We start from the raw sequence: 25,724 nt of genomic DNA on the forward strand, positions 1-25,724 counted from the left end.
AGAGGTTTGCATGACAAAAAAAGGGTACTTGCACACACTGAAACCAAGGGGCTTGGCATAAAGAACGTGCTCAGCACTCTTTTTGGACAGATTTGCACTCTTGGGCAAGTTTTGCCTCCACCCAAAGAAGAAAAAATGACTTTAAAAATTACTTTCGTTAAGTGAAAACTACTAACGTCCTACAAGGAATAAAATACAGCTCCAACAGTGAGTGATACTTACAAATATTTATTATCATTAATTACATAAAACGAACATTCAGGAGCAAGGAAGGATTCTGGCTTTTCTGACAGACGAACAGAAGTCTTTTACTATGGCTTTGTGTGTATGGGGTTGGCGTAAACAGCAAGTAACTTTTAGATAATCTCAGAACAGTTTTTATAGTAGGGTAAGAAGAAAAGAACACTTCTCCTGGGATGTTGTTTCATCTGTCTCGAAGTTACTGTACTCATTAGCTGAAAGGGGAAGTGGAGCCCCAGACATCTATTTCATGTATTAAGCACATGATGGTGAGTGAATAAGAAGAAAAACGAAACTTTTTGTGGAAGGCTCTTGCAACTTCACTTATCTGACAGGTCAGCTAAGGCAAAGGTTGGAAGAGGTAGCTTCAGGAATATGGCTCATGTCACATGCAAAAGGCTAAGAATGGATCTTCTTTCACAACTACTCCAGTCCTAAAAGCAAATGTATAATACAGCAAATTCCCTTGACAAAACAAAATTCACATTTACTTTTAACAAGTAAGACTCACTTAAGAGACAGTATTTTCAGTAATTTTCAGTCACTCTTTCAAGTCAAAACCTTTTAGTTGATGTCAGATTTATACAAGAGAGCTCAAGATCCTTCTCACATTCTTGTCCACATATGTTTTGCTATTTAGACTCTCTCTCAAATGAGATACTTGAGTGAAGACACTTGGCAAGCATTGTTCAGAGGGACTCCTGCACTGTGGATGTCCCCATACTCGTGACTGACTTCTTTCGCTCTTATCATCTGTGACTCAGTGTTCCAAACCTGCAGTACTTGAACTCTTTCAAGCTTTATGGCTGTTATGTCTCTTCTGTAAATGCTTATTCTTAGCAAGGATAGCTGTTAAAGTATCTGTAATATTACGTTAGGGGTTTTTTTGTTGGTCATGTTCTTTCTCCCACCTCCCCCTTTATTTGTTTCCTCAAACAATCTTCCATAGCAACATATTGCAACTAATCACTATACTTTTTCCATGGAGAACTTCTACTCATGCCTGAGGTACCAGGAAGAATGTGAATGAAGACAACACTTACCGCTCCTGCCACTTCAGATCCTCCTCTCTCGAAGGCCCGTTCTCCTCCTGAGTTTCTGATTATAATGCTGAATGCATAGTTGGTGACTTACATCCACATATCCCCAAAGCTCTAGATGTCATCTTGTCAGATCACACCTTACAAGTATTTTCTGATTAAATTCACAGGTATGCTGAATGTTGTTATCAGGTAGCCTCCTCTGGTTTGTAGAAGTTTCCTTGCATCTTATCATGGTATCCTCTTCCTACAGGGAACCCACAAGGTTTGGGAAGATCATGGAGAGCTCCTGTGTAGGACAAAGGCTCCAAAATGTTTGTCTACAGATATGAATTATCAATTATCATTGGGCCTCATTAGGACTCACACCCAGAGAGGAGACATCAGCCCTGCTGCCTATTCAGAACATAGTCACAGCACTCGTACTGGCATGAGTTAATAGAAAATCCATCCTGCCTCATGACAGATTAAGCAACAAATTGGAAATAATAAACCAAATCAATTCACAGCCTTTAACTTCTATATCACGTGACTCAGCTGCACATAATCATAATTTCAATTAATGTGAATATATCACCTTCTCAGACACTATGAAAAAAAGAGTTCAGGACGTCCAAAAAGAATGTAGGGTATCTTCTCTTCACGTAATATTTAAAACCCTGACAACAAATGCCACTGGTGTGGGATGGGAAGCTCATCTAGACCACTCAAGTTAATCATAACATCCTAGAGTTAAAAGCAGTTGTGGTATGTGGCAGGATTGGTTTTAAGTGTTATAGTACCATCTGTTAAGGTTTCAACAGGCAATGGCACAATTAATTTTCATGTGAACCAATAAGAAAGAGGAGGGTTTTTTTAAGAGATTCTATTAATTATGAATTAATTCTAGTTTAATTCCACTTGTTTGGTCTTCAAAACACATTACAAATCCCCTCAGTGGAAAATTCACATGTGATTCTGAATATTTGAAGTATTACATCATTTAAGACCAAAGTGACATGAACAGATCTATTCCCAGTGTTGCAAAGAAACAAGAAGGGTCAAAGCCAATGCCCTAGATTGTCTCTGTTTTTTACAGAGAGGATACAAACAAAGCATATTTCAAGCCAGAAAATCTCTAATTGCATCACTGCATCTAACAAGCTTTTCTCTGCATTAGGGTCTGAAAACCTTTTTTAGGCTATATACCCACAGTACAGATATATAAGCAGCAAGTGGAATTCAGCACACATTTGAACATTCCACTCTACAGCCATTGCATGGTGCTTGTTTGACTGGATCATCTTACAGATGTAATCTGGTTTAGATGAATAAATGGTTGGAAAGAAGTGTCTTTTATTCAATATTACATACGCAGACTCTTGGGCCCACAACTGAACTGCCCACAGCTTGAGAATTACTGGTTCTTGCAGATGACACAGTTATTTACCTTGAAGTAAATTCCATGGCAACCCTCTTTCCCTGTTTATACAAAATCTTAAAAAATGGGATCCCATATTGATAAAGGGACTGGGTGAGAGTGGAAGTAACCCAGTCCCGTAAGTCCTGGATAGATTTTACATTGAATTGTTGGGTTACAGAGTCATTCTATAAAAGCAATCATGCTTTATGTGTAACCTGGAAAACACATTTATTCCCTCTGAGTGCTCTGATAAAATGTAGTAACTCCACTACAATTTTTACCCATATTTAGTGTCTCCCAGTATGTGCATAATCTTTGCAACTGCCTGATCTTCGAGAAGACATAAAGTTTACATCAACGCTGTTAAAGTTTGTTCCATTTACATTTTCACAATTCCTGAGAGTCTCAAAAAATAATGTTTCCATTTGCAAAATTAGAAAAAAAAATTGACCAGAAAGTTTCATGTTTTAGACCCTGAATAATATAGAGAAATCTAGAGTAGTGATATCTCTTTCCTTGGTGCTTCTTTGAGGTCTGTGGTTTTATTCCAACAATTGATGTTCTCAGGTTGCAAGGATTTGCAGGGTGGCAGGGAAGAAAGAGGAAGGAAAGAGAACTTGCTGCCTGTTTATCTGACCTATTTACAACATCCCTTATGTCTGCTGTATTGACAGCTGCTTCCAAGCATCCTGTGACTGCTAGGCTGAGTGGTGAGAATATTTAATCTGTCACAAGGGGCATACAGCTTCATTAACTACCACTGAAAACTTTACAGGTGCCTTTTTGGTTTACGAGGTGCCCTCCCCAGAGTCCAGGCCCTGATCTGATATGCTACACGGGCTGCTGCATAGTTTGAAAGGTTCTGGCTGCATTTCTCTGTCTGCAATGAAGAAAATTCATATCTAGCTGTAGACGAAAAATTAGACTGTCTGTACAAAGCCTTTAGATCCCTATTCATATTCAAAGTAGAAGTAATTTTTACCAATAATTTGCACACATTTATTTTTCCTAATATAGCTCTCATTGTAAGGAGATTTAAATAACAAAGCTAGAAAATATCTGCCAGAATAACTATATCACAGCAAGATTAAATCACTTCCTCAAAAGTCATAGCAAGAAAACAATCAGGGCTTTAGTTTTGATTTTTTTAATGAAAAAAGAGGCTGGTTTTGCAGTTGACAAAATTATTTCTTTTTTAAAATTACCATTTTCTACTTTGAGCAGATTTCCAGGTTTTTCATTGTTCATGAAGGGAATTGTTAGGTAGCAGAGGCAAAACAGATACATAGTCACATGACTTGTACTTAGAAATTTAATGATTCTCTTTTCTAAGTATATTGCAATAGAGCTTTGGCAGTTATTTTCTATACTAAAATGTGCTGAAAAACATAAAATTGCAAAATATAGCAACAAAAAATAAAGGTTGTCATCTTAATTCAGCCTTCTTTTGTGTATATGTCATGGTATATTATTACAAAACTACATATCTGGACTAAAGTCTTTGCTTCATGCAGTATATTGAAAATATACCAAATATCAAGGATTGGCAAATAATGTGATGATCAATGGATGATTTGTCATTTAAACTTTTATTTCCTTTTCAACATTCAGTATGTGGCCTCATGCCACATGCATCACTTAAATGCATCACTGAATAAAACCCCATAAGTTTGTATGACTGTTGTCTATGACTTTGCATGACTGAGTATGGGCAGAGAGATTGGTTACTGCAGGAAAAGCTAAGCTGAAAAGTTACAGCTCTACACTACCTGCCCATGTCCCCACATGTACTCCACAGTAAATGAAGGTACCTAACCTCTTCCTTTAGCTACCTTGCATCACCTCACCTACACTCCCAAGTAAACCTACATTCACTCAAGCTGTCACATTAGCCCATGATATGGGGTTCACACACCCACAGCCTCTGAGGTAACTGGTGTTACTTATCTTCACATTCCAGACAGGAAACTGAGGTACAGCAAGTAGTAACTAAAGAGGAAGTCCTTTTCCACACCTGAACAGAGCAAAGCAGGTTTGGCCTGGTCAAAATGTACAAACGTTGGGGATGGATCATGCTCAGTGCTAATGAATTTTTCAGAGAATTTTAATCACCAGCCTTCAACATACTTCTGGGTTTTGAAGGTATGCAACTTGTCCAGATGTGACTGGCTTCTCACAAATACAGCAAAAAGTCATGGTCATGATTTGAACATAATAATTCCTCTCAGTTATATTAGTGCAGCTGTGCCAGTCAAAGCACAAATCACTCTTTGAAAGTGGCCAGCTGCAAGTGATGAGGGAGGGTATAAGAACAGGACAGGAGATACTCCTCAGCTACATTCTCCCTGGGATTTTGACTCAGGGACTTCCAGAGCCAGAGGTGGCGTCTTTGCATTTAAAAGGCCTTCAAAGATTTTTTTCTTTTCATTTCTTTAATAATTAATAGAATTTTTTAAGGCACACAAGTACAAGAGCATCTCAGCTAGAGAATTTGTAAACAGAGGTACCATTCTGTTTCCTTTTGCCCAAACATACACCTTTTTTTTTTGTTTTGCTCAATATGGCTGAACGATTTATAAACTAAAAATGATTAGAAAGGAAATATTCCATAGACATCTATCATGGAAAACATTAGGGTAAACTAACAGGAGTTTGGGGGATACTTTTTAAAAGAGCTCCATTTTAATATGAAATGATGGAAATTCTTAACTCTAGCTAGCGGCTGTAACTGTGAGTATGTGATAGTATATACAAGGTGCAGGGGTACAATGCAATGGACCCAGGCTAGAACATGTAGCTGACTCATGGCTGGGATATTTGAAGTTAGACTACTGCTCATTTACACCTTGGAACAGTTGCTCTGTCTCCACTGTTGCATCCTCACTTTTGCATCAAAATGAAACACAAAAAGTTAGGCTGTGCTTGTATTCCTTCTCCCACAGTACAACTCAACTGTATTACACATGCGCGCACTCACACATGCGCGTGTGCACACACATTCTTTCAATCTTTCTGTTGTTATTGCTTTTTCTTTCATTACTCCTATTTCTTTCTTTTCCTCTAATAAATCACAATGAAACTTTTCCTGCAGTGTCCTCACTATCTTATTTCCTTTCTCCATATGCAAATGACAGAGCTAGCATATTATTCTAATGAGAAACAAAGCCAGCTCTCCTAGACACGGCAAGAATTATCAAGGTTAGGAGACCAGAAGTGCCTAGTGACATTTAAAAAAATAGCAATTTTGAGAGTACAAAGTCTGGAGAGTACAATGCCATTTGAGGATTTGGGGGTTTATTTGCATTCAGCCATATGCCTTTCTTCATGCATTTTCATGCATTTTCATGCATTATTTGTTGAAAAGAACTCAAGATACTCAGAATAATTCTCTAAAAGGGTAGAGGTCTACCTCTACCAAGAGTATGCAATTTGTTGTAAAGAATGAAAGACCAATAGCATTTCTTTTCTTTCTTTTTTTGGTACTTACTGAAGCTTGATAAGGCAAAACATTTGCGTGAGAATATTTGCAAACAGGCATTTTTCAATAAAAAGATTTAAAGTAATCGAACCCTTTTGCTGTTCACCTCTATTATATCTGGCTCCTCTTACAATTACTAATTTGATCTTGAAGATGTTTCTCCTTTTTCTTTATCTCAGTAAAGATACACGTTTTCCCTTTTTGGCAGCAGAACTGTGGAAGACAAGTTTAAAAGGTCTTATCTATCCTGAGGGCACCTAAGTTTGCATGCAGCATGTCTCTAGGAGGAGTTTTTTACTAAGAAGCCGTTATCTTCTGCATACACGCTCTCACTCCTGCGGGTGAAAACTCAGCAACTCCAGTGCAATATAACTGCCCAAGATCTTCCTAACCACTCTCAGCTGAAATGGCCCATACAGGCTATGAGAAGTTTTGAAAAGGAGAGTAACAGATCAAAGCCTGACATAAAATTCAACAGGCTGCCAGCACAAAAGGCAAGGACAGCTGGTGATGCGAGTGCTGCACGGAAGGTCTTCACTGAGCCAGTTTGACAATTTCCTGGCTTAACTGTGAATTACATGGATTAATCCTGGAGCTGTAAGTGTGTAGATTGACTGGGCAAGCCTGAATCTAATACAGAGGGAAGTGTATTTTAACCAACAGAGAAAGAAAAGAGCATTCTTCCTGACAGTGGCAATGGGTAATTCGCCTATTTGGAATCTGAGTGCGGATATCCACAATGATACTGCAAACGTATCACATATGTAGACATTAATTATGTGCAGGAGAAACATTATCAAGGGGATGCTTGCAGTGAGCTTTAGGAAGTATGTCAGTCAGGTATGAGGATTCCCATGATTGCCTGAGATGAAGAAGACAAAAGAAGTCATGTTCAGAGAATCCTGTTCTGGGTGTATACACTTCATAACTAACATGTGTTTTCACAGTGTTCAGTGGATATTTTATAGGTATGAAAATGCTGATGAACTAGATTTTCAATAAATAACATCATTAAGCCTACTGCTGGCCATTACCTTATTCCACAATTTTTAAAATATGTTCCCCATCGTGTAGTCACACAGGTTATTTGGAGGTCACTGTCTGCAAGGACGTGTTTGTAGTCTTTTAACCTTTAGACTTCTTCCCCTTTTCCCTCCTCCTTGCTTGTTTTCTCTTGTACACATTGTCCTTCCCTTGAATTTCCTGATCGTATGGGTATTTGAGGCTATCACCTCACATCTACTTTATTCTACTCCAAACCCTTGTTTTTTCCATACAACTCAACACTTGGCTACAAAGGTAGAAAGGTGTCATCTGCAGAAAAGGGGATAGCAGTCATTTTCATGTTTTCTGAAGGATAAAAATTGAACCTTGAACTGAGTGCATTGAGTGCATTTAGCTTTTCTGATGAGCCTTTTCTCAGCTCTCCATGTAAGCATACGTTCAAGGAAGCATTTCTCAGTTTGAAACTGGTGCTGTTGTGTATGTGTATGTAGTGACAAGACTGTCTTGCACTTAAACTTTCTGGCATACTTATTGAGACTTTCCCAGATACATATATAAAACTGTTATGTGCAGACAGATCCTAGATCAGGATGTCTCTAAGCTCTGTCTTCTTCAACATGTGTCTACATGTGTTCCTATTCCCCTGCTTTTGACACGGATCGAGGTAGAAGTATATGTCCCAAATTCTTTGCACCAAATTTATACTTTCACCATAAAGAAAATTACCAGGTGCATTTCAGTGGTATCTTTACTCTTCGTTGAGTGTCAGTGCTGTGCACGCTCTTTTTGCAATTATGCTGAAATCAGTGACTTACTTCTCCTGGTGTGCTTTCATACTCTTGCTTATTTATTTATTTTTTTGAACAGAAATGGACACAAAGTCTCATAGAGTAAACCTCAGCTCCTCCTTCCCTGGAAGAGCTCTGCCTGGAGAATCAACCTGATTGATAGAAATATTACATTTCCTGGGAGATTGTTGTCTTTCTCCAAAAAGCCCATAGGAGAAAGGAACAACAAAAAAAACCCCAGCTTCTTTTAGTCTTGGAAGAAACTGTGTTTGTATGACCATGTTTGTAGGCTTCAATGCTAAGGACCATTCCTAGGCCAGTCTTTTAGTACCTTATCATTAAAAAATGTTTTCCACTCTCTCATCTTCAGGTACCAGTTGCATTTTAAGACTGTTATTTTGTGTTCTGTTTTCTAGAGACATGAAAATATTTTTACCTTCCCCTCACAGCAATCTGTTACGTGTCATGTTAGAGTGTCTCTCCTAGATATTTTCTTGTCTATATTAAATTGCCCCAGGTCTTGCAATCTTTTCTTGTAAGTGATCTTTCTGCTGTCTCTAATTGTTCTTTTCTACACTACAGTTCATTCAGTTATTTATTGATGTGATATACATAAAATTTTACGAGGAAGCACTAAGTGCTGAGGAGCTCTGCATGTAATGAGGCTCTGATCTGCAAATCTGTCCCCAGATTGGAGTGTTTATGCTAATGAATAAAATTAATGTATATACAAATATATGTATAGTATATAGATATTCTATATCAAGATACATACATAGAGTTTTTTCTCTCTAAAAATATATATATAAAAGGAACAAACTGATCATTTGCTCTCACTCTTCTCACCTTTCTCTCCCTTCCTCTAAAAAGGGTCATTGTGTTCACTGTTTTTCTCTGGTGCTGTCTCAAGCCATTCCCCTCTACTTGGCCCCCTATTTCCAAGAAAAATATGGGAACCCACTACCTTGAACACTGTCAAATGTAGTTAAATCTGTCAGAACAGTTGAAGAAAGCATGTATGAAGCTGTAGGGATAAGGTTTTCCCTCACTCCCTCCCAAAATGTATGTGTATATATTCCCCTAGTGATGTAAGTGAACTAAACCTCTGAATCCCTCTGCCTCCCAGGCTTGCTTAATCTCAGTTTATGTCTGTGATGATATGCCTGCCATTAACTCTCTTTCAGAATAAGGTCACTTCATGTAAGTCTCTTCTGATTTTCCTCCCAAAGTAAAGATGAACACTGTTTTTCCCTTTAATCATTTGATAGCTAAGATCACCCCCTTGATAATCTATTAGTTTTGCTAAAATGAGAACTAAATTTTCCCTCTTTTCAAACATATGGGATAACCATGTCTGATGTTTGCCTTTACAAGGCAGCTAGTCATGCATCATTACAAGTCTAACAAATCTAATCTCATTGCTGGTGAAGATGTTGAAAGACTAGGCTCAGCACATTGTTTCATTTACCATAAATCTCTCCCACTCTTTACCTTGCATACTAGCTTTTTTTTCAGAATTTCTTATTTTGTTTTGCTAATAGTTATCAAGTTAGTGCAACAACAAACAATTAGCATTCCTTAAAATGTTTAAAATAGGTCAAGGAAGCTTAAAATTACACAAATATCTGCAATCTAGGACTAATGTTAAGCAATCATTTAAATTTGGATTAAGAATGTGGCATTTAATAGGACTTGTTGATCTTGTAGAAGCAGTTCATTGCCATGGGCAGGGGTGGGGGGCAGCTGACCATGCTGCCTGGGTACAGAGTGGCTCAGGGAAATCCTCTTAAGCCCTAAAGAGGAGATGGAAGAGAAGAAATTGCCTTTTATCTCACCAACTCAAGCATTGTGTTGGTAAATATTAGGCAAACATACAGGGCTTTATATGGCAAAGCACTTTAGAGCCTAAGTTGTCCTGAAAGAAGTGACTGCATGAGCAAACCTGTAGTTGAGTGGCTGAGTAAGCATATGGGTTTCACAGTAACAGTGTATTAACCAGCTCCAGATCCAACACAGCTAGTGTGGTCTTGGCCCCCTGCATTCTTAAACATTGTTACTGAATCAAATAATCTAAAAATCCTCTTTTGATGAATAAAATCCTTTCTTCTTCTATTTTCCAGATTCATTCACATGGGACATATTTATGGATTTATTCTATCTTTCCCTTTGAAAATGTTCAATAACGTTTTGTGACAATTTTTCCAAGAAGTAAAAAACATTCTTTAAAAAAATTCCCTACAGAATTTATAAAGTCTTATGGGAGTGTTGCGGTTCATTAGCTGGGTTTTAATCTGAGTCACCTGATTCGCATTCACTTACTATACTAGTGTATAACCTCTGCATCTTGCTCCCTGGTATATGCCCTAAGTGAGCTCAATTCACGATTCCAGTCCATTTTCTCCCAGCTAAAAATGTCCTTGACTCATTAAAAAAACCAGTCTTGATCTATTCAGATGCTGTTAAAGGAGAAATGTACGTGCAGTCCAGAACGGCTTCCTGTACATTTTTATAAATATCTTTCCTGGCAGATTAAAAGCAAAATCAATGACTTTTCAGCCTAAATTTCATCAGCTGTAAGGTTAGTGTCATGGTACCATAAATAGCTGTGTTAAACCATCTCCAGAGTTCTGCCAGAAATCTGGAAAACTTCTGTTGGGGAAAGCTGTGCTTTACCACAACTACTACTACCATGCCAGTACTTTAAGCCAGCCTGGTGTCAGCAATATTGGAGGTAGGAGTGCGAATCCTCTCGGAACGTTCTTAGTGAAACAGAATCAGAGCTAAACTACCCACCCGTATGTACTGACAGCCTTGTGGTCTGTAGGACTTCCCATCCTTGGTTGGTAAAATCTCTCATTTAAGAAAGATTTTAAGAAAGCTCACGTTATCTGCAGTTTTTAAGTTTCACATTTGGGGTTTTTTTGTTCTTATTCGGTCAACACTTTCAGAGTTTGCTAGTGTCTCAGTTCTCATTTGTAGTGTGTGGCTTTGGTGGTTGGTAGAACTGCCTTCCAGAGAGTCGCAGTTTTGTTGTGAGACATATGGGTGATGGCTACTTTTGCTTTTTAGCGCTGTCAGAGCAAGGAGCAAAACGTTTCATAAATCCATCATGGTTTTACCTACTTATGTGCTTTTCTCTTTTAAAAAAGATTATATATATGTTTGTTTACATAGCTATAAAATATGTGTTTGTATGATTGACAAAACAGTATTTCTTTCATTTCTTCTCTTCCATGGTAACTGCTGCAGGAGATCTAGCCGCTTCTGTTTGAGACTCCCCACAACGGTATCTTAGCAATCTCTCTGCTTACTTCAGCCCACATACCCAGCAACACCATTCATATCTTTCCCTTAGACAAACTTCCCACCCGATTCAGGAAAGCTTGCTAACTTTCTAACACCATCAAAGAAATAATCGCATTCAGTACTAAAAATCTGAATATTACTTGAGTATCTTTAGTACCTGTCTGATACATTTTGACTGAGATGTAGGATTCCTGTAGCCATCTTCCCATCTATTATTTTTCACAATAAGGAACATCCTGCTGATGTTTGATGAATGTAGAATTTATAGATGGGTTATTTGGCAATGATATTATTAGACTTTTTAGAAGTGACAGCTGACACAAGGTGTACTTACCTCATGTAACCCAGCTATGACAAACAATACGAAAAACACCTTTGGACTTGAATGACAGGTCAGCGATGCTTTTAACTGATACTAGGTAACTTTTAGGGCAAGAGGATAATACTCGAAACATAATCATAACCCATGTGGCTACTAAGCTCAAACTAAATTGAGGGGAAAGGAAGGTTTAGGGCTTGTTTTTTCCTGTTGGATAATCAGCATGATGGTCTTTGTCAGTTCAAAAAGGTCATCCCTGAACCAGCCCAAATATTAACAGCTTATATTAACATGCGTCAGGAGGCATGCCAGGTTACTGGGGACTCCAGCTTCTAGAAAAGGACTGACGATTAACCCATAATGACCTTTTACATTTACGATCATAAGCAAAGCTAAGGGTGCAAATAACACAAATGGCAAACTCAGAGCAAAACTATGACTTACTGCAGATGTTCAGAAACACGGTTGGTAACAAAATGCAAACTTTTTAACTGACAGTCAGCATGCAAGGGGGAAGCTGGTGTACTCCTTTCTATGTGGTTTACTAGGCAAAGAGCAGGTGCCTCTGCTTTTCAGAAAGGACCTTTGCTTCTCTTTTTCTCATTACAAATGGAGAAGACTTTACAGCAGCGTTTCTCAGGCTTTTTCGTCGTACATAACCCCAACCCTGCCACACCTCTGACTGCTGGTGTGTGCCGATCTGAGTACCGTACCCGAGCCACTCCTGCGCAGCAGGGAGCAGGCCAGGAGCAAGGGCAGGCACGGCCTGCGGTGAGAAGCCAGGACTCGGCTGGCCATCGCTGCTGAAATACACAAGGACGATGTGGGGGCGTTAGTTTTCTTCCGTCATTTCGTGAATTACCCTTCGACACATTCCTCCACCTTCTCGTTCTGGGCCTCCTGCCTCCATCCTGCCCCGAAATAAGAGGACGACGGTTCCCGCGGGAAAGCGCAGCCGGCGCTGACCCGTCCCTGCCCAAGTCACAACACGCACGAAGCCCGCACGACCGCCCCTGCCGCCCACGGCCCGGCAGCCCCCCGCGGCCTCCAACCCGCCCCCGCCCCACGCTCCCCAGCCGCACCCGGGGCCGCGCGAGTCGCCGCGCAGCCGGGGGACTACAACTCCCACCGTGCTTTGCGCGCAAGGCCCGCGGCCCTTTGAGCGCGGGGGAGCGCCGGGCTTGCTGGGGCACGTAGTGCGGCCGGGCGGCTGTCCAGCCGCTCCTCCGCCCGGCCGCGATTGGCCGGGGCCAGTCTCCGCCCGCCGCGGCCCGTGGTCGCCTCGCACCGCACGGCGCCTGCCGCAATCACAGCGGCCGCGGCGGCGACACCTCTGCAGGCAGCGCGGTAAGGGGCGGCCGGCGGGGGCCGCGCTGGGAGTATCGGGACCGCCTTGTCCAGGGAGGGTTCTGTCACAGCCGGCGGCGGGCCGGAGGCAGGGGTACGCCGGGGCGAGGGGCGCCGTGAGGGGCGTGCGAGCCCGCTCCTCTCCCCGGCGGCAGAGCCGCCTGGGGTCGGGGCGAGGGGCCCCGCCGGCTCCAGGGGCGCTGGTTTCCCTCACCGGCTGCGAGTGCTGCCGAGCCCCCGCCGCCCCCCCCCCCCCCCCCCCCCCCCTCGGTGGCGGGGTCTGTTCGAGGCCCGACCGTTAGTGAGCGCCGGGGCTGAGGCTGGGCGGCGGTTCGGTCGATTTGCAGGCACCCCCCCGCCCTGGGACGCCGGGAGAGGGGTCTGTCAGCCCGCCGTTCCGCCTGCGCCTTGCGGGCATTGCCGCAGAGCGCCGAGCTGCGCCGTCGGTGATGCCTTTAGTAAAAGGGGTTTGGGCACAATCGTCCCCCTGCCACGGGAGCTGCATCTGAGGTCGCCCTTCTGGAAGGCCTTCACCGGGGAGAGGAGTCAAATGGCTCAGGGCTGGCACAGGAGAGATGAGGGAGATCTGGGGGAAGCAGTGGCAGCAGCCGCACCCATTTCGTCCCCGGTAATACGGTTTTAACGGGGGAGAGCGATGGAGTAAGAATTTACGGGTTTTCTGTAAAGAGCTGATGATGCACGGAAGGTACTGCACTGTGGCTACAGTTACTCGTAGCTGGTAGACAGCCTTGCCATAACGTGAAGGTCTGCTCAGAGTTAGTAGCACCACCAGCTCCTAATTAGGATGGGACAACAGTGTGTTGAGTGTCTGTATTTGGGGGTTAAAACAAAGATTGCAGTGAAGATCTGAAACGCTAAGATAAACCATGGTAAAAGAGACGTGGAGTGCAGGAATCTCAGACTTTCTGTGTAATCACTTCTCCAGGATTTCATTTTGTCCACACTCCAGACATTTCCATGTTTGTTGAACGGAAACGCTTACCCTCATCTGACTTACCCCTCTAACCTTACCCCCCTGCCCCACCCCAAATCATGTAATGCAATACATTATTCATGCAGTGTTGCAGTAGCTGTTCTTTTCTACCATCAGAATGTGATTGCAGAGGCTTTGTATATTTGTAGACAGATATGAAAGTAAATAGCAGAGGCAGTTTTACTGAAGCCTTAAGATCTGCCAAATTTGAATCTGCGCTTTTTGAAGTTCATAGGGGAAAAAAAATCCCCTAAACCAAGTGTTGGATTGTCAGCATCAAGCATAAGGAGTGATTTTATCCCCCCCCCCGGTATATGGTGCCATCTCTCTGCTGCTGAGACAGACAAATCTGCAAACAGTAAAATGAACTTTATTTAAAATAACTTTTAAATACTTTTATTTAATGTTTTAAAAATGTTTAAAACCATTCTGAGTTAACATAATTACAAATTCTTGTTTTTACAGTAAAAGTTACTTATACATCTTCAGTAGCTATATTAAACTATTCTACTACAAGTTCTAATCAAATTAAGCTGATTCATAAAATGGTTACTAGTAGACTTTGTAAAGAATTATTTTGCAACAGAGACCTTCATCTCCTTCAAAATGTACCTTGTCAGAGTTCACAGTGATAAAGACTTGTTGTTTCTACCACAGAAGTGCATAAAGAAAATTGGACTAATTCTGCGGGGGTTTAATCGCAGGTTTAGGTGCTTCAGTTTGCGTAGCAGCCAGCACAACACGTAGGCAAAACATTGCTGATGGAGAACTGCAGACAGTTTCCTGTGAGGAGGGCTATAGTGAGTCACATATTTTGTGGAAATAGGCATCTAAATATTACAGTGACAGGCAATATGCAAGCACTGTGTGAGAAAAGGAATTGTGACTTGATTCTGAAAACAAAAAGGACATTAATCGTGGTTGTAAGAAGAGCAGCTGAAGAGAAATAGAGATTTCCAAGAAAAGCTAATCAGCTGATCATTCCAGTTTAAGGCTGTTCTTTCTCCCCAAGATTACTGTTAACTCACTTATTTCACATGAAGGGAAAATGGATATATGGTTTCAGTTTATATAGCTTACGGAGGCTGTCCTTGAGGTATTTGGAGTTTAAGTTACCAAAGTGTCAACATCACTCTAAATGCTAGTGGAAAATACTTTGATCAACTCAAACTCCTTTCCTTAGGGTGGTATCCTGTTCTAAGATTTTTTTGGTCTTAGTGGTCTGTTTCCCAAAGGAAAGTTGGGAAACTCAGGGAGCAGGCTGTTGGCCAGAAGAATTGTTCTAAGAGCAGCCAGCCATTTCCAGATGTAGTCTTTCTTAAGCATCCCTTTCTTATCAAGTCAGAGATGTGTGGTAGCCATGTAATGGGAAGTGGTCAAGGTACCTCTGTCAGGAAAAACAGGTTTTAAGAGCTGAGTGAATTGTTCTGGCAAGAGCCACCCAGTTCTGGCCATGCTTCTTCCAGGGACTGTGCAAACTTCGCAGCAGCCTGCCTGCATGTGTACATGCTGTTGCTCTGCATATGTAGATCTGATGCTGAACCCGCTATGTTTGTGAGTTGTTCCTTTTTCCTGATGCGGTCTCCAAAGCAAAGTTAATAAACTCTTCTACCAGACAGACTAGGCAGAGCTGATCAAATAATCTGGTTGACAGCCAGCTGAATATGAGCCAGCAGTGTGCCCAGGTGGCCAAGAAGGCCAACGGCATCCTGGCCTGTATCAGAAATACTGTGGCCAGCAGGAGCAGGGAGGTGATTGTTCCCCTGTATTCAGCACTGGTGAGGCCGCACCTGGAGTACTGTGTTCAGTTTTGGGCCCCTCACTGCAGGAAAGACATTGAGGTGCTGGAGTGTGTCCGGAGAAGGGCAACCAAGCTGGTGAGGGGCCTGGAGCACAAGTGTTATGAGGAGCGGCTGAGGGAACTGGGGTTGCTTAGTCTGGAGAAGAGGAGGCTGAGGGGAGACCTTATCGCTCTCTACAACTACCTGAAAGGGGATTGTAGTGAGGGGGGTGCTGGTCTTTTCTGTCAGGTGGCTGGAGATAGGATGAGAGGAAATGGCCTCAAGTTGTGGCAGGGGAGCTTTAGGTTGGATATTAGGGAAAATTTCTTCAATTAAGGGGTTGTCAGGTATTGGAACAGGCTGCCCAGGGAAGTGGTGGAGTCACCATCCCTGGAGGTGTTAAAAAAATGCGTAGACGTGGCACTGTAGGACATGGTTTAGTGGGCATGGTGGTGTTGGGTTGACGGTTGGGCTTGATGATCTTAGAGGTCTTTTCCAAACTTGATGATTTTATTCTATTCTATATTTTAGGGGGTCAGCCAAACCTCTAAAATGATCTTGTGAATTCCCAGCTCTTCCATGTAGTCTCAGTCTGCATGCATTTAGGATTGCATGTGACAGATCTTTGATTCCTTGCTTTCAGAAAAAGGCTTTTTATGTACCTGTGGTAAGCTGGTCAGGTGAGCTGATTTCTCTTGAATATGACCTGAAGACATAGCATTCGACCAGCTCAGGAACTCATTCAACATAACCCAGAACACAATCTTTTAAATTGCCTGCCTAAGCACTCAAAGGCTTTCTTTAATACAAGCAGAAAATGAGGGGGTTGGTTGGGGTTTTCTGTTGGTGGTGTGGGTTTTTTTTTTCAGTAGTTGGACACAAGCAATGAAAGACCTATTCCCACTGCACATGTGTTTAATGGTTAAACCTATTTTAAGTGCTGCTCAGAGAACCTTGGGGAGCTGAGCATTTCTTAAATATGACTTATTAGTGCATTGTGGTATGTCTAGGTTTTTTCCCCCTTCTTTCTGGTGTTAATCTGACTTAATTATAGTATAGGAAAAGACAGATAAGTGGGATTGTATATCATTAATTAGTATAAATAAGGAAGTTTTTTCTATTCTAAATAACCCATGACAAAACATATGTGGTTTTCTAATACGATGTAAATGTTTCTTGGTGTGTGTTTGTTTTTCCCTGGGCCTTCTGCATCATTCACAACTTTATCTCAGCAGAGGTGAGAAACCTGAGGATCTGGGTATCTGCATACTACATGGGAGGCTGTTGAATTCCTCATGGAGGGACTGCCTGAGGGGCTTGATAACTTAAGTCTTTGTTCCTGATCTGGCCCTGGGTTCTTCTGTTGTGGGCCTGTTTGCAGGCAGAATGCAGGGCTGGTATCTGGTACACCTGTATCCTGCCCAGCATGGCCCCGTGCAGAGGTACTGGCTGGGGTCCCGAGAGCTGTAGATCTGTGTTAGTTATAGTCTGGAGTGTGAACTTGTCAGGAAAGACAGTCCCATCAAACTGTTTCCAGTTCGGGACTTAGCACTCCACAGCATATTTTTTCTGAAGCTACTTTAGTCTCTCTGGCATCATATATCAGTAACTGACAGCTGGTGGCAGTGACTGTTTCTGCGTGATAGGTACCTGTCTGCTAGTATCTGCCTTGAAATTAGCCATCGTGTTATATGGCCCAGCGAACAGCTGGCAGCAACACAGCTTCTATTGATATATATGTCCTGGATTCGAATTGATGAGCTAAGCATCATGTGAAAGGATCTCCAGCCCTTCAGCAATCATTTGAACCATTTATTTTCTCTTTGTATTTTTTATGTAAATATAAGTAATGTTTTTAGTTGGACAAATGAAAAGTTATGCTTTAACGAACATGGAAAAAAGTTTCTTCTCACTGAGCTCTGAGGGATCCGTTTGCATGGGGTTTGTCTCCATATTCCAGTAAGTCAAACTCGGTTAAGATTCCTAAGCAGATCAAATATATTGATTTTCTTTTCTTGCCTAATATTTCAGGAGTTAGATATACCTGAAACTGAATATTGGGAATGAATAGGCTTGTTGACCCATGGCATATTGTGACACTTTAGAGAAGTCTTAAACAACTTGGTCTGAATCTTAGCTGTGCTGTGGGCAAGAGAATAGGCTGGTTTTGTGGACGTTGTAAACACAGTATATCTTCAACACAGTTGTTGGTGTGTTATTTGTCTTAATCATCTGAAGAAGTGACAAGATAGACAAGGCAGAGTTGCCATACAAAGCCACGTGTCACTGGCGACAATGACAAGAATTTACAATTGCAGCTCAACATGAGAGATTATAACTGTCTATCAAACTGCAGAAAAATTCTGCTTACTCCTTCATATCCACTTAACTGCTGAAGTAGCTAATAACTCCACAAACCCTAAATTCTTTAATTATCATGTATTTTTCTTGCTCCCAAATCTCATGCTTGTAGTCAGTGACAGGAGTGGCTTATTCCTGAAAGATAAGTTTCCTAGATTCAAATGAGTTTTTGGAAAAAGCGGTGTCATAGCATTTAACATTCCATTCTCTTTTCCATTCTGTTCTGGAGTTTTTCTGTGTGGTAACAGCTCTTCCTATAGGAGCTGATATGCTAACATGACTTCCTTTACTTTGTGGTAACTCCGTTAAAAAGAAAAAAACCCCAACTTCTAAATACATATATAATATATTTTTCATACTACTGCCTGCAAGACTTAGTCTTAGTGACCAGGAGTCTTGGAAAGATCCATACTACATGTTATGTTAGCAGTCTTCACTGTACACAACTGCTTTGGAGGTGAGCTGCCTACTTCTCTGTTCCAGCCTCATTTGAGTGGCTGCAGATGGATGGTTTTGATTGTGGGGAGCTGAGGCTGACTTAGATACTGTTTAGTTATTTGGTTTAGTGGCAGCTTTGACATTGTGCCTTGTGACCGTGTCGTATGGCTTGGAAGTTTCCAGCTTTTACTCCAGAGAAAACCATGCTAAAGGAGAGTTACCTCTTACTACAACACCTCTTCCATACATAGCAACCATGATCAACTTCCAGAATCTCTTTTTTGTAGGTAGGCCAGTGTAAAATCACATCTCTTAGTGCCTAAGGAAATATGTAATATTTGTGCCTGTGCCAAGAGCATGCAGTTCTTAGGGGGAGTTTGCTTTATGATTTACACACTGGATGCAGCAGACCTGAAACTGTGACCAATATACATAACCTGCCCCCCCCCCCCCAACCCAAACCAAAAAGCAAACCTTTGATTAGATATGGCCAGACTGATAAAGTGTTTGCTCTAAAAGTAAACAGACAATCAAGGTGCTCGGGAATTTCACTAGTGGAGACACTACTTTTAGTCCTCTCAAGAAAGTAGAAAGAGCCATTTCTACATGGGCTTAAACCTCCTCTCTGGCTCTCCTTTTCTGAATTTGTCATCCACAGGCTCAGACCCAATTCTCTCACCATGCACCTTGTGCAAATGCTTAACCGTTGTGCAAAAGAGATGAAAATAACATTCTTTCATGTGGTGCTGGTTCACATTTGCTCTCCACTAGCATAACAGGTTGCACAAATAGCATGAGACTTTCGCAGTGTGCAGTTCCCCCCAGCCGTTAGGGCTGTATCTTGTGCAGAACAGCAGCACGGCCTCTCTCCAACCTCTCTGGCTTTGTGGGCACAGAGGGCTTTTGTGACACTCTGACCTTCCAACTCCCAAGCAGTTCTCCATGTCTATGCATCCTTGTGCCTACATCACCCAGGATTTGACTCAATAATAATGGGTTATTTGCCAGTGAGTGGAAACCAGGGAACTACATAAGTAGAGACCAAGAGAATAGTTTTATCTGTGACTTACTTGATAGAGAGGCTTGCTTTGTATTTGAGGCTTATTCATTACCAGCTATTATAGAACAAAACAACCAGAGGGAGCTGAAAGACTTGGTTGTCCTATTCAGATTTGCTTTCAGTCAGATTTGAAAGCTGACAGAAAAACTCTTGTAACTAGTAGCAGCTTGGTGCTAAAGGAAGATATGACCAGGAATTGTACTGTGGGTTGAATGGTCTGTAAAACAACAACGAAAAAACCCACAAGCAAGAAAAGCTTCTAGTTATGATACTACTGATGTTTGGTTTGCATTTGTTTTATTTTTGACTGATGTCCTCTGACATAATTCTTTCAAACTTCTTCATTAGGGTTTTTCTTTTCTCCCATTTGTGGAGTAAATAAAGAAGAGAAATGATACTGAAAGCAGTTGTGCTGCTGGGCTGTGCTCTGGGCATCAGCATGTTCCCCATGGAAGAACCTGAAGATGGAGGCAAGCACTGGGTGGTGATTGTTGCAGGTTCGAACGGCTGGTACAACTATCGACACCAGGTAAGGACTGCTGGTCCGGCATGCTTATGCTGGCCACACTCCAGAAAATGCCTGCTCTGGGACTTGCAGGGAGATGATAGCTGCCTAGACTAGTTCAGCCCTTCTGTCATATGGGCAAGTCCTTTTACTTCTAGATTTCCAGGAGCGTGTGAAGTTTTCAAAACAAACAGCAACAAGATTCACTCAGAGCCTGGTCTTAATTCTTGTTATTCTAACCCCAAGAATTCCCCTCCACTGCTCTTTTTGCTATTTGATTTTTTTTTTTGCTTACAACTTTGTTCAGTCTTTCATCTTTTGAAAAGCTATCATTAGCAGGAGGAGCAGTATTCTTCCTCTAATCATGCTTCTGCATCCTGGGAGACGTGTATCATTTAGGCTAAATATTGTATTACTAGGCTAGAGGATCTGACCCCAACTTGCAGGTGAACAAATGATGTCTAGAATTAAACCTCATTTTGAGACACATGCATGTTTCTTTCCATTTGTTTTCCTCTTTTCCTTATGTTACAAAAAAGCTCCCTTTCTTCTCTCCAGTTAAAAAGTCTGCAAAGGCTGCAAATGCACAGTGTATTTTTGTGGGGTGGAGGACATGCAGAAGGGGGTTCTTTTTAACCTGAATTGGTTTTCTCACTGTGTTCAACAGCATGGCCTCAGAGTTGAGTTGGCACAACAAGGATATGGTGCACTGGGGTGCAGGGATCAGAGTGAGTGGCAGAATATGGAGAAAAGGGAACAGGAATTCCTGAGTTTGACACTGCTGTCAAGGCCAATGTGTTGTGGAATTGTGGTCTGAGTGTGAGTGTCAGGATGGACAGGATTAAATCCAAGTGACTTAACTCTGATTAAGTTCAAGACTTAGAATCAGCAGTCAGGAGGCTACGGCAGTTTTTCCCTTTGGGGAATTCTTGGACAATCCCTTAAACAGATTAATCTATACTTAAACACTCTAAAATTGAAACTACCTCATGCTTTCCTGGAGAACAGGGTCCATTTAATTCTGATTTATGTATACATTTGTATATTTCTAAATGTTAAAAAAATAGTTTACTAGACTATTGTTGGTTAAGGTGAACTCAGAGATTGAAACACTAGTGTACAAAACCAGCATTTTAAAAGTTAAACTGTATTAAATGTATGGGGTACAGCTGATCTGCTGAACACTGAAACTTTTAAAGTATTTATTATTTTTAATGTAACCACTTATAAAATCTGGGGAGGCTTCATCCTTTCTGTTTCTGTTGACTGAGGAAGAAATGAGCCTTCCATGTGTTGGGCACCTGGGTTTTATGTTTATGTTTCTCCTCCCCTTCAGCTCACAATCAGTTTGTAACTTTCAGCACAGTGATGAGCTTAAAACTAAATGAACCAGACTGACAACCTTGTTGCATCTGAAGAAGAACCTGTAACTGGCAAATGCTAGCTCAACACTTTGACAAACTGGTTTTAGGGATATTGCCAGCTCCTTGCACTGTAGCCATCACCTGATAACCATAGTTAGAATATTACAGCCTCAATATAAACTATTCCTATTTCGAATTAAATCTTAAAAAAAGATTTTTAAAGTTGAAATTGGAAAACAATTATAAAAATACTAGAGTTGTACTTGATCACTGCCTGCTCAGGAGTGTCTAAATATAATTACTGAGTTGTGCTCTGGTTGTTGCTATTGCTGTATAACCAGTCTTGTTGGCTCCCTTCCGCTCTAGGAGGAGTTAATACCACAACATTCATTCTTTAAATAAAACTATGTTTTTGAAGCTGTGGCTCATGAGAATTCCTTTTCTACAGTTGCCTAAGCATACAGTTTTTAACCTTTCTGTCAGTGAGCCTTCAATGGCAAGTGTATCTGCCAGTTATAATGGAGTTATGAAGAACAGAAGATGCACACTTATATATTTGTGTCCAACAGTAAGTCTTTTGAACATGCCAGTTTCACAGAACCAAATTAACGTTTGAGTGTGGTCGTGCTTTGCAGACAGTTATTAAGTAATTACTTTTCAAGGTTAGAAAAATGAGAATGGGATTTCTTTAAACACCTTCGTTTTGAAGATCATGTCAACCAACAATGCAAAATATCTGCAGTGTCAGATTGTTCTGAATTTCAATCCTAGAAATTTTTGTATTTTAACCTCTACTGCTTGGTTCAGGTACAGTATTAATATTTTGAAAAAAAGAAAGTTAGAACACCACTAATAATCCTATTGAAGTCATGAAATCAGCATCATAAAATGGAAGAGTCTGTGTGAAGGATCCTTCAGAACAGTGCTGAGCTGCTACTTACCTGTCTTGGGCAAGACACTGTGCCTCTAACTTGTTACAAAAAGAATCAATTCCCAGAAGATGCAGTGCATCAGCAGCCTGTGCCATCTTGCGTAGTGGCCTTTTGTGGCCAGCCTTAAGGGCCTGGCAAAAATGAGCTCCCATGTTGGGGGGCATACTGTGAGACAGACCCAGCAGTTAGTCATGGAGAATCCACTTTGTGTGTGCTACAAAGCGTAATCCAGAGAAGGGTGCCTCTGGTATCAAAAAATTGGGGAAAATTGTTCCCAGCAAAACAAGCTGAACTATAGACTTTTAGGAGAGTTATACAGAGGAGGAAAGGTACTACAGAAATCTCAGGAGGTATAACAGATTTTTGGAAACATTATGCAGACTGATCACCATGTCTTTGCGTGTGATAGTACTCCCTACCTTCCAGCGGTGGAAGCAAAAGCACTCTAAGGATTTAAATTATTTGCTTGTCACTTGCAGTGGCACCAGGAATAGGACTTGGACTTCCAGTTCTGTGCTTCATCCATCATTGAAGTCATTCCATAGTGAACACCTGCAGAAACGCATGTTATTTTTCAATAGAATAATACCTGTACTGTCAGAAAGCAAAGAAGTGCTCCAGGATTGCAGATTTGTGTAATTTTTTGCTTTCCAAGGGAGAAACTGCAGAAGAAAATATGCTGTACTCTAATTTACTTTCCTCCTTTCTTCTGTCACCTTTTTTCCTTAGAACTTCTCTGATCTAGCCTGTGTACAAGTGAATTTGTAGATGTGAATGTTCCTCTAAGTAGTTACTCAATGTGACTGGTTTTTATTACTAGACCGGTTGCTGTTCCCTACATGCAACTAAGCACTCATGATAGCCCTTTGTAATTTGAGACCTCAGCTGACATATCTTTGGATTTCAATTGCTTAGTTCAGCTGTTCAGGGTACAGTTAGTACATGATGTTGCATGTTGGTATTACATTTATATGTTGTGAGCTCCAGTTGTTTTGCATGCTGTCTGCACACAACATAGTCAAAACATACTCTGTTGCCTTCCACAATAGTTATCTGACAGCAGGATGTGTTCATCTGACTAAACAACCATAAAAGGAGAAGGATATTACACCTTCAAAAATGTCCCTAATTTCATACCTGAAAATTTGTGGGGAAAGTAGTCCATCATTGTATGCTGTACAGACCCCATGAACAGTAAGTTTGTAAAGACTGTGCAGACCCTGTAAACGCTAAGTTTGCACCTGTAACCTCAAGGAATCTGAAACTCCTTCTAAGACTTGTAATTCAGCTGTCAGTGGTCAGGATCCACTATCAGTAGTGCAAACCTGAAGTGTAGACAAGATAAGGAAAAAAACACCATTTGCACTTATATCTGTGAGTGAGATTCACACCTTGTAGGCACTTGTTTCCTCTGTGGTGGCTGAACCAGGACTGTTTCCTAATCAGGATGATCTAAACTTAGACATTTATATCATCAAGTTCCTAAAATAAACTTTAAGCGTTTTGAGTAGTATACAGCCCAATGTGATAGGTTTACTGTCATTGCAAAGCTAGCTTGTATATTGCCTTATGCTTGTGGCTTCTCAGTTCTTTGGTGTTTTTACCCATATCTTAGTGTTTCTGATTAGAGTTGCTTGGTCTTTGGAAGGACTATCGACATACTCCTCTCTGCTCCTCAGCAGTTACTCTGCCTTCTCTGTAGCAGCTTTTTTATTACCAGACTGGCTGCTCTTCCCTAAATGCAACTAAGCACTCATAATACATACCAGAAAGAGTACTCCCCTCATTCCCTGGGAAAGTGATTCAGCTCTCTATTATCAAAAGAGCTGGATGATATATCTCTGGAAGGCTTAGTGACATATATAAGCAAATACAGCACTAAATGCTACTGGCAGATTTAGAGAATGAGCCAACAAACTAGTTCTTCTCAAGAGAAATAGAATTGTATATACTTCTGCCTCTCCTGAGAGATGATCGTACCAGTTAACTCAAATGTAAAGCTGGCTTCACAAACAAATCAGAAAGAGAGACAGACCAATGCTTTCTGGATATGCCAAAACACATAGTCAATGGAAAAGCCTGATGTGAAACACGGTCTTACTAAAGGTGGAGTACATACTTGAGGAGAAAAATAGCCAAAAAAGTCTGGCAAAGTTAAAATGCCGAAAATAAAAACATTTGAATTTGTGTACATGGGTCTGTTTTTAGTTGTTGTTTTTAGTCTTATACTTACTGAGCTTTATGGGCCATGGATTCTATTTATATTCAGGGGTTTGGACACTACCAAGCAGAGCAGTATCTTATTCCAGGACAGATCTGAATTCTCCGGTCTTGCGGGTAACAGACATTAAGGATTGCCTCGGCTACTTGGTTTCAATTAACATTTCCTCACTGTGCTTACAAAATTGTAACTGAAGCTATGGGAAAACTTTTCCTAAGTTCTTAATACAGTTTTATAGTTTTTTGGTTGATTCACTGATGTACGTTCAAGCAAGGGAATGAAACATGGTTGGCATTTCAGACATATTCTTCTACCATGCTCATATATTAGACTTATTCTTTCTTAGGCCGTGGCATTTCAGTGTACCTGTAATGGGAACAGTGCCACTTTGCAATGAAGCTGACAGTTCATTACACATGCTTTTTAGCCACGAACCTAGCAGTCATAAGACCAGAGTAACCAATTGCACAGAAGTCCAAGCTTTTCCTTTTAGGAACTATTTATGCATGCATGTGTCATAAAACAATTTGATTTTTCCAAAAATCCACCCCCCCAAGCAACCTACTTGAAAGCTGTTTCACTCAATGTGTCAACAGCTGTATGGCAGAGGAAAGTTGGGGTGTTTGGGGTTTTTTTTGCATTTCAGAATTTCCCCCAATGTACCTTTTGGGAAACAAAATGCCCACCCCAGGAAAACCAGGGAATTCCCCCTCTGATCCCCATGCTTTCAAAATCTAGGAGTTAATTATTTAAGGAGATTTAAGTATAGATCTTCCATAAAAATTTGCTAAGGTAGCAACAGGTTTAGACTAACCTGGGGATGAAAGGTCTGAACCATGCCATTAACAGTGTCCATTTTGGAGCTGGCATGTGAAGTCAGTTGTGCAGTAGCAGCTATACAGCTACACCTTCTCCTCTTCTATTCTTCTGTGCAGGGCAGCTGCTAACCACCCCAAATCATGGCCACAAAAGTGTGATTTGCATTTAGCGATGATTTATCCAGTAAATGTTCATAGCATTCATTTCACATACTAAACCAACAAGAATAATACCAACAAGAATAATACCAACAAGAGATCTGGAGCAATATTAGCTGTCTCTTTTAGAGTGGTTTACAGGTACAGATACGCCAGAAATATTTCT

The 25,724-nt window shown here is 41.1% G+C and overlaps 1 protein-coding gene across 1 annotated transcript in view; it reads left to right on the forward strand.

Moving 5' to 3' along the window:
- Positions 1 to 12,795: 12,795 nt before the first annotated feature.
- LGMN (legumain) overlaps positions 12,796 to 25,724 on the forward strand; it is a 28,725-nt gene continuing 15,796 nt past the window's right edge. The window contains exons 1-2 of the mRNA XM_069783593.1: positions 12,796 to 12,925; positions 19,908 to 20,088. Of these exons, the coding sequence (XP_069639694.1) occupies positions 19,951 to 20,088 (138 nt within the window). The 5' untranslated portion in view covers positions 12,796 to 12,925; positions 19,908 to 19,950. The remainder of the gene's footprint in view (positions 12,926 to 19,907; positions 20,089 to 25,724) is intronic.

This window comes from Haliaeetus albicilla, chromosome 5 (assembly GCF_947461875.1).
Source record: "Haliaeetus albicilla chromosome 5, bHalAlb1.1, whole genome shotgun sequence".
NCBI classification, from domain to species: Eukaryota; Metazoa; Chordata; class Aves; order Accipitriformes; family Accipitridae; genus Haliaeetus; species Haliaeetus albicilla.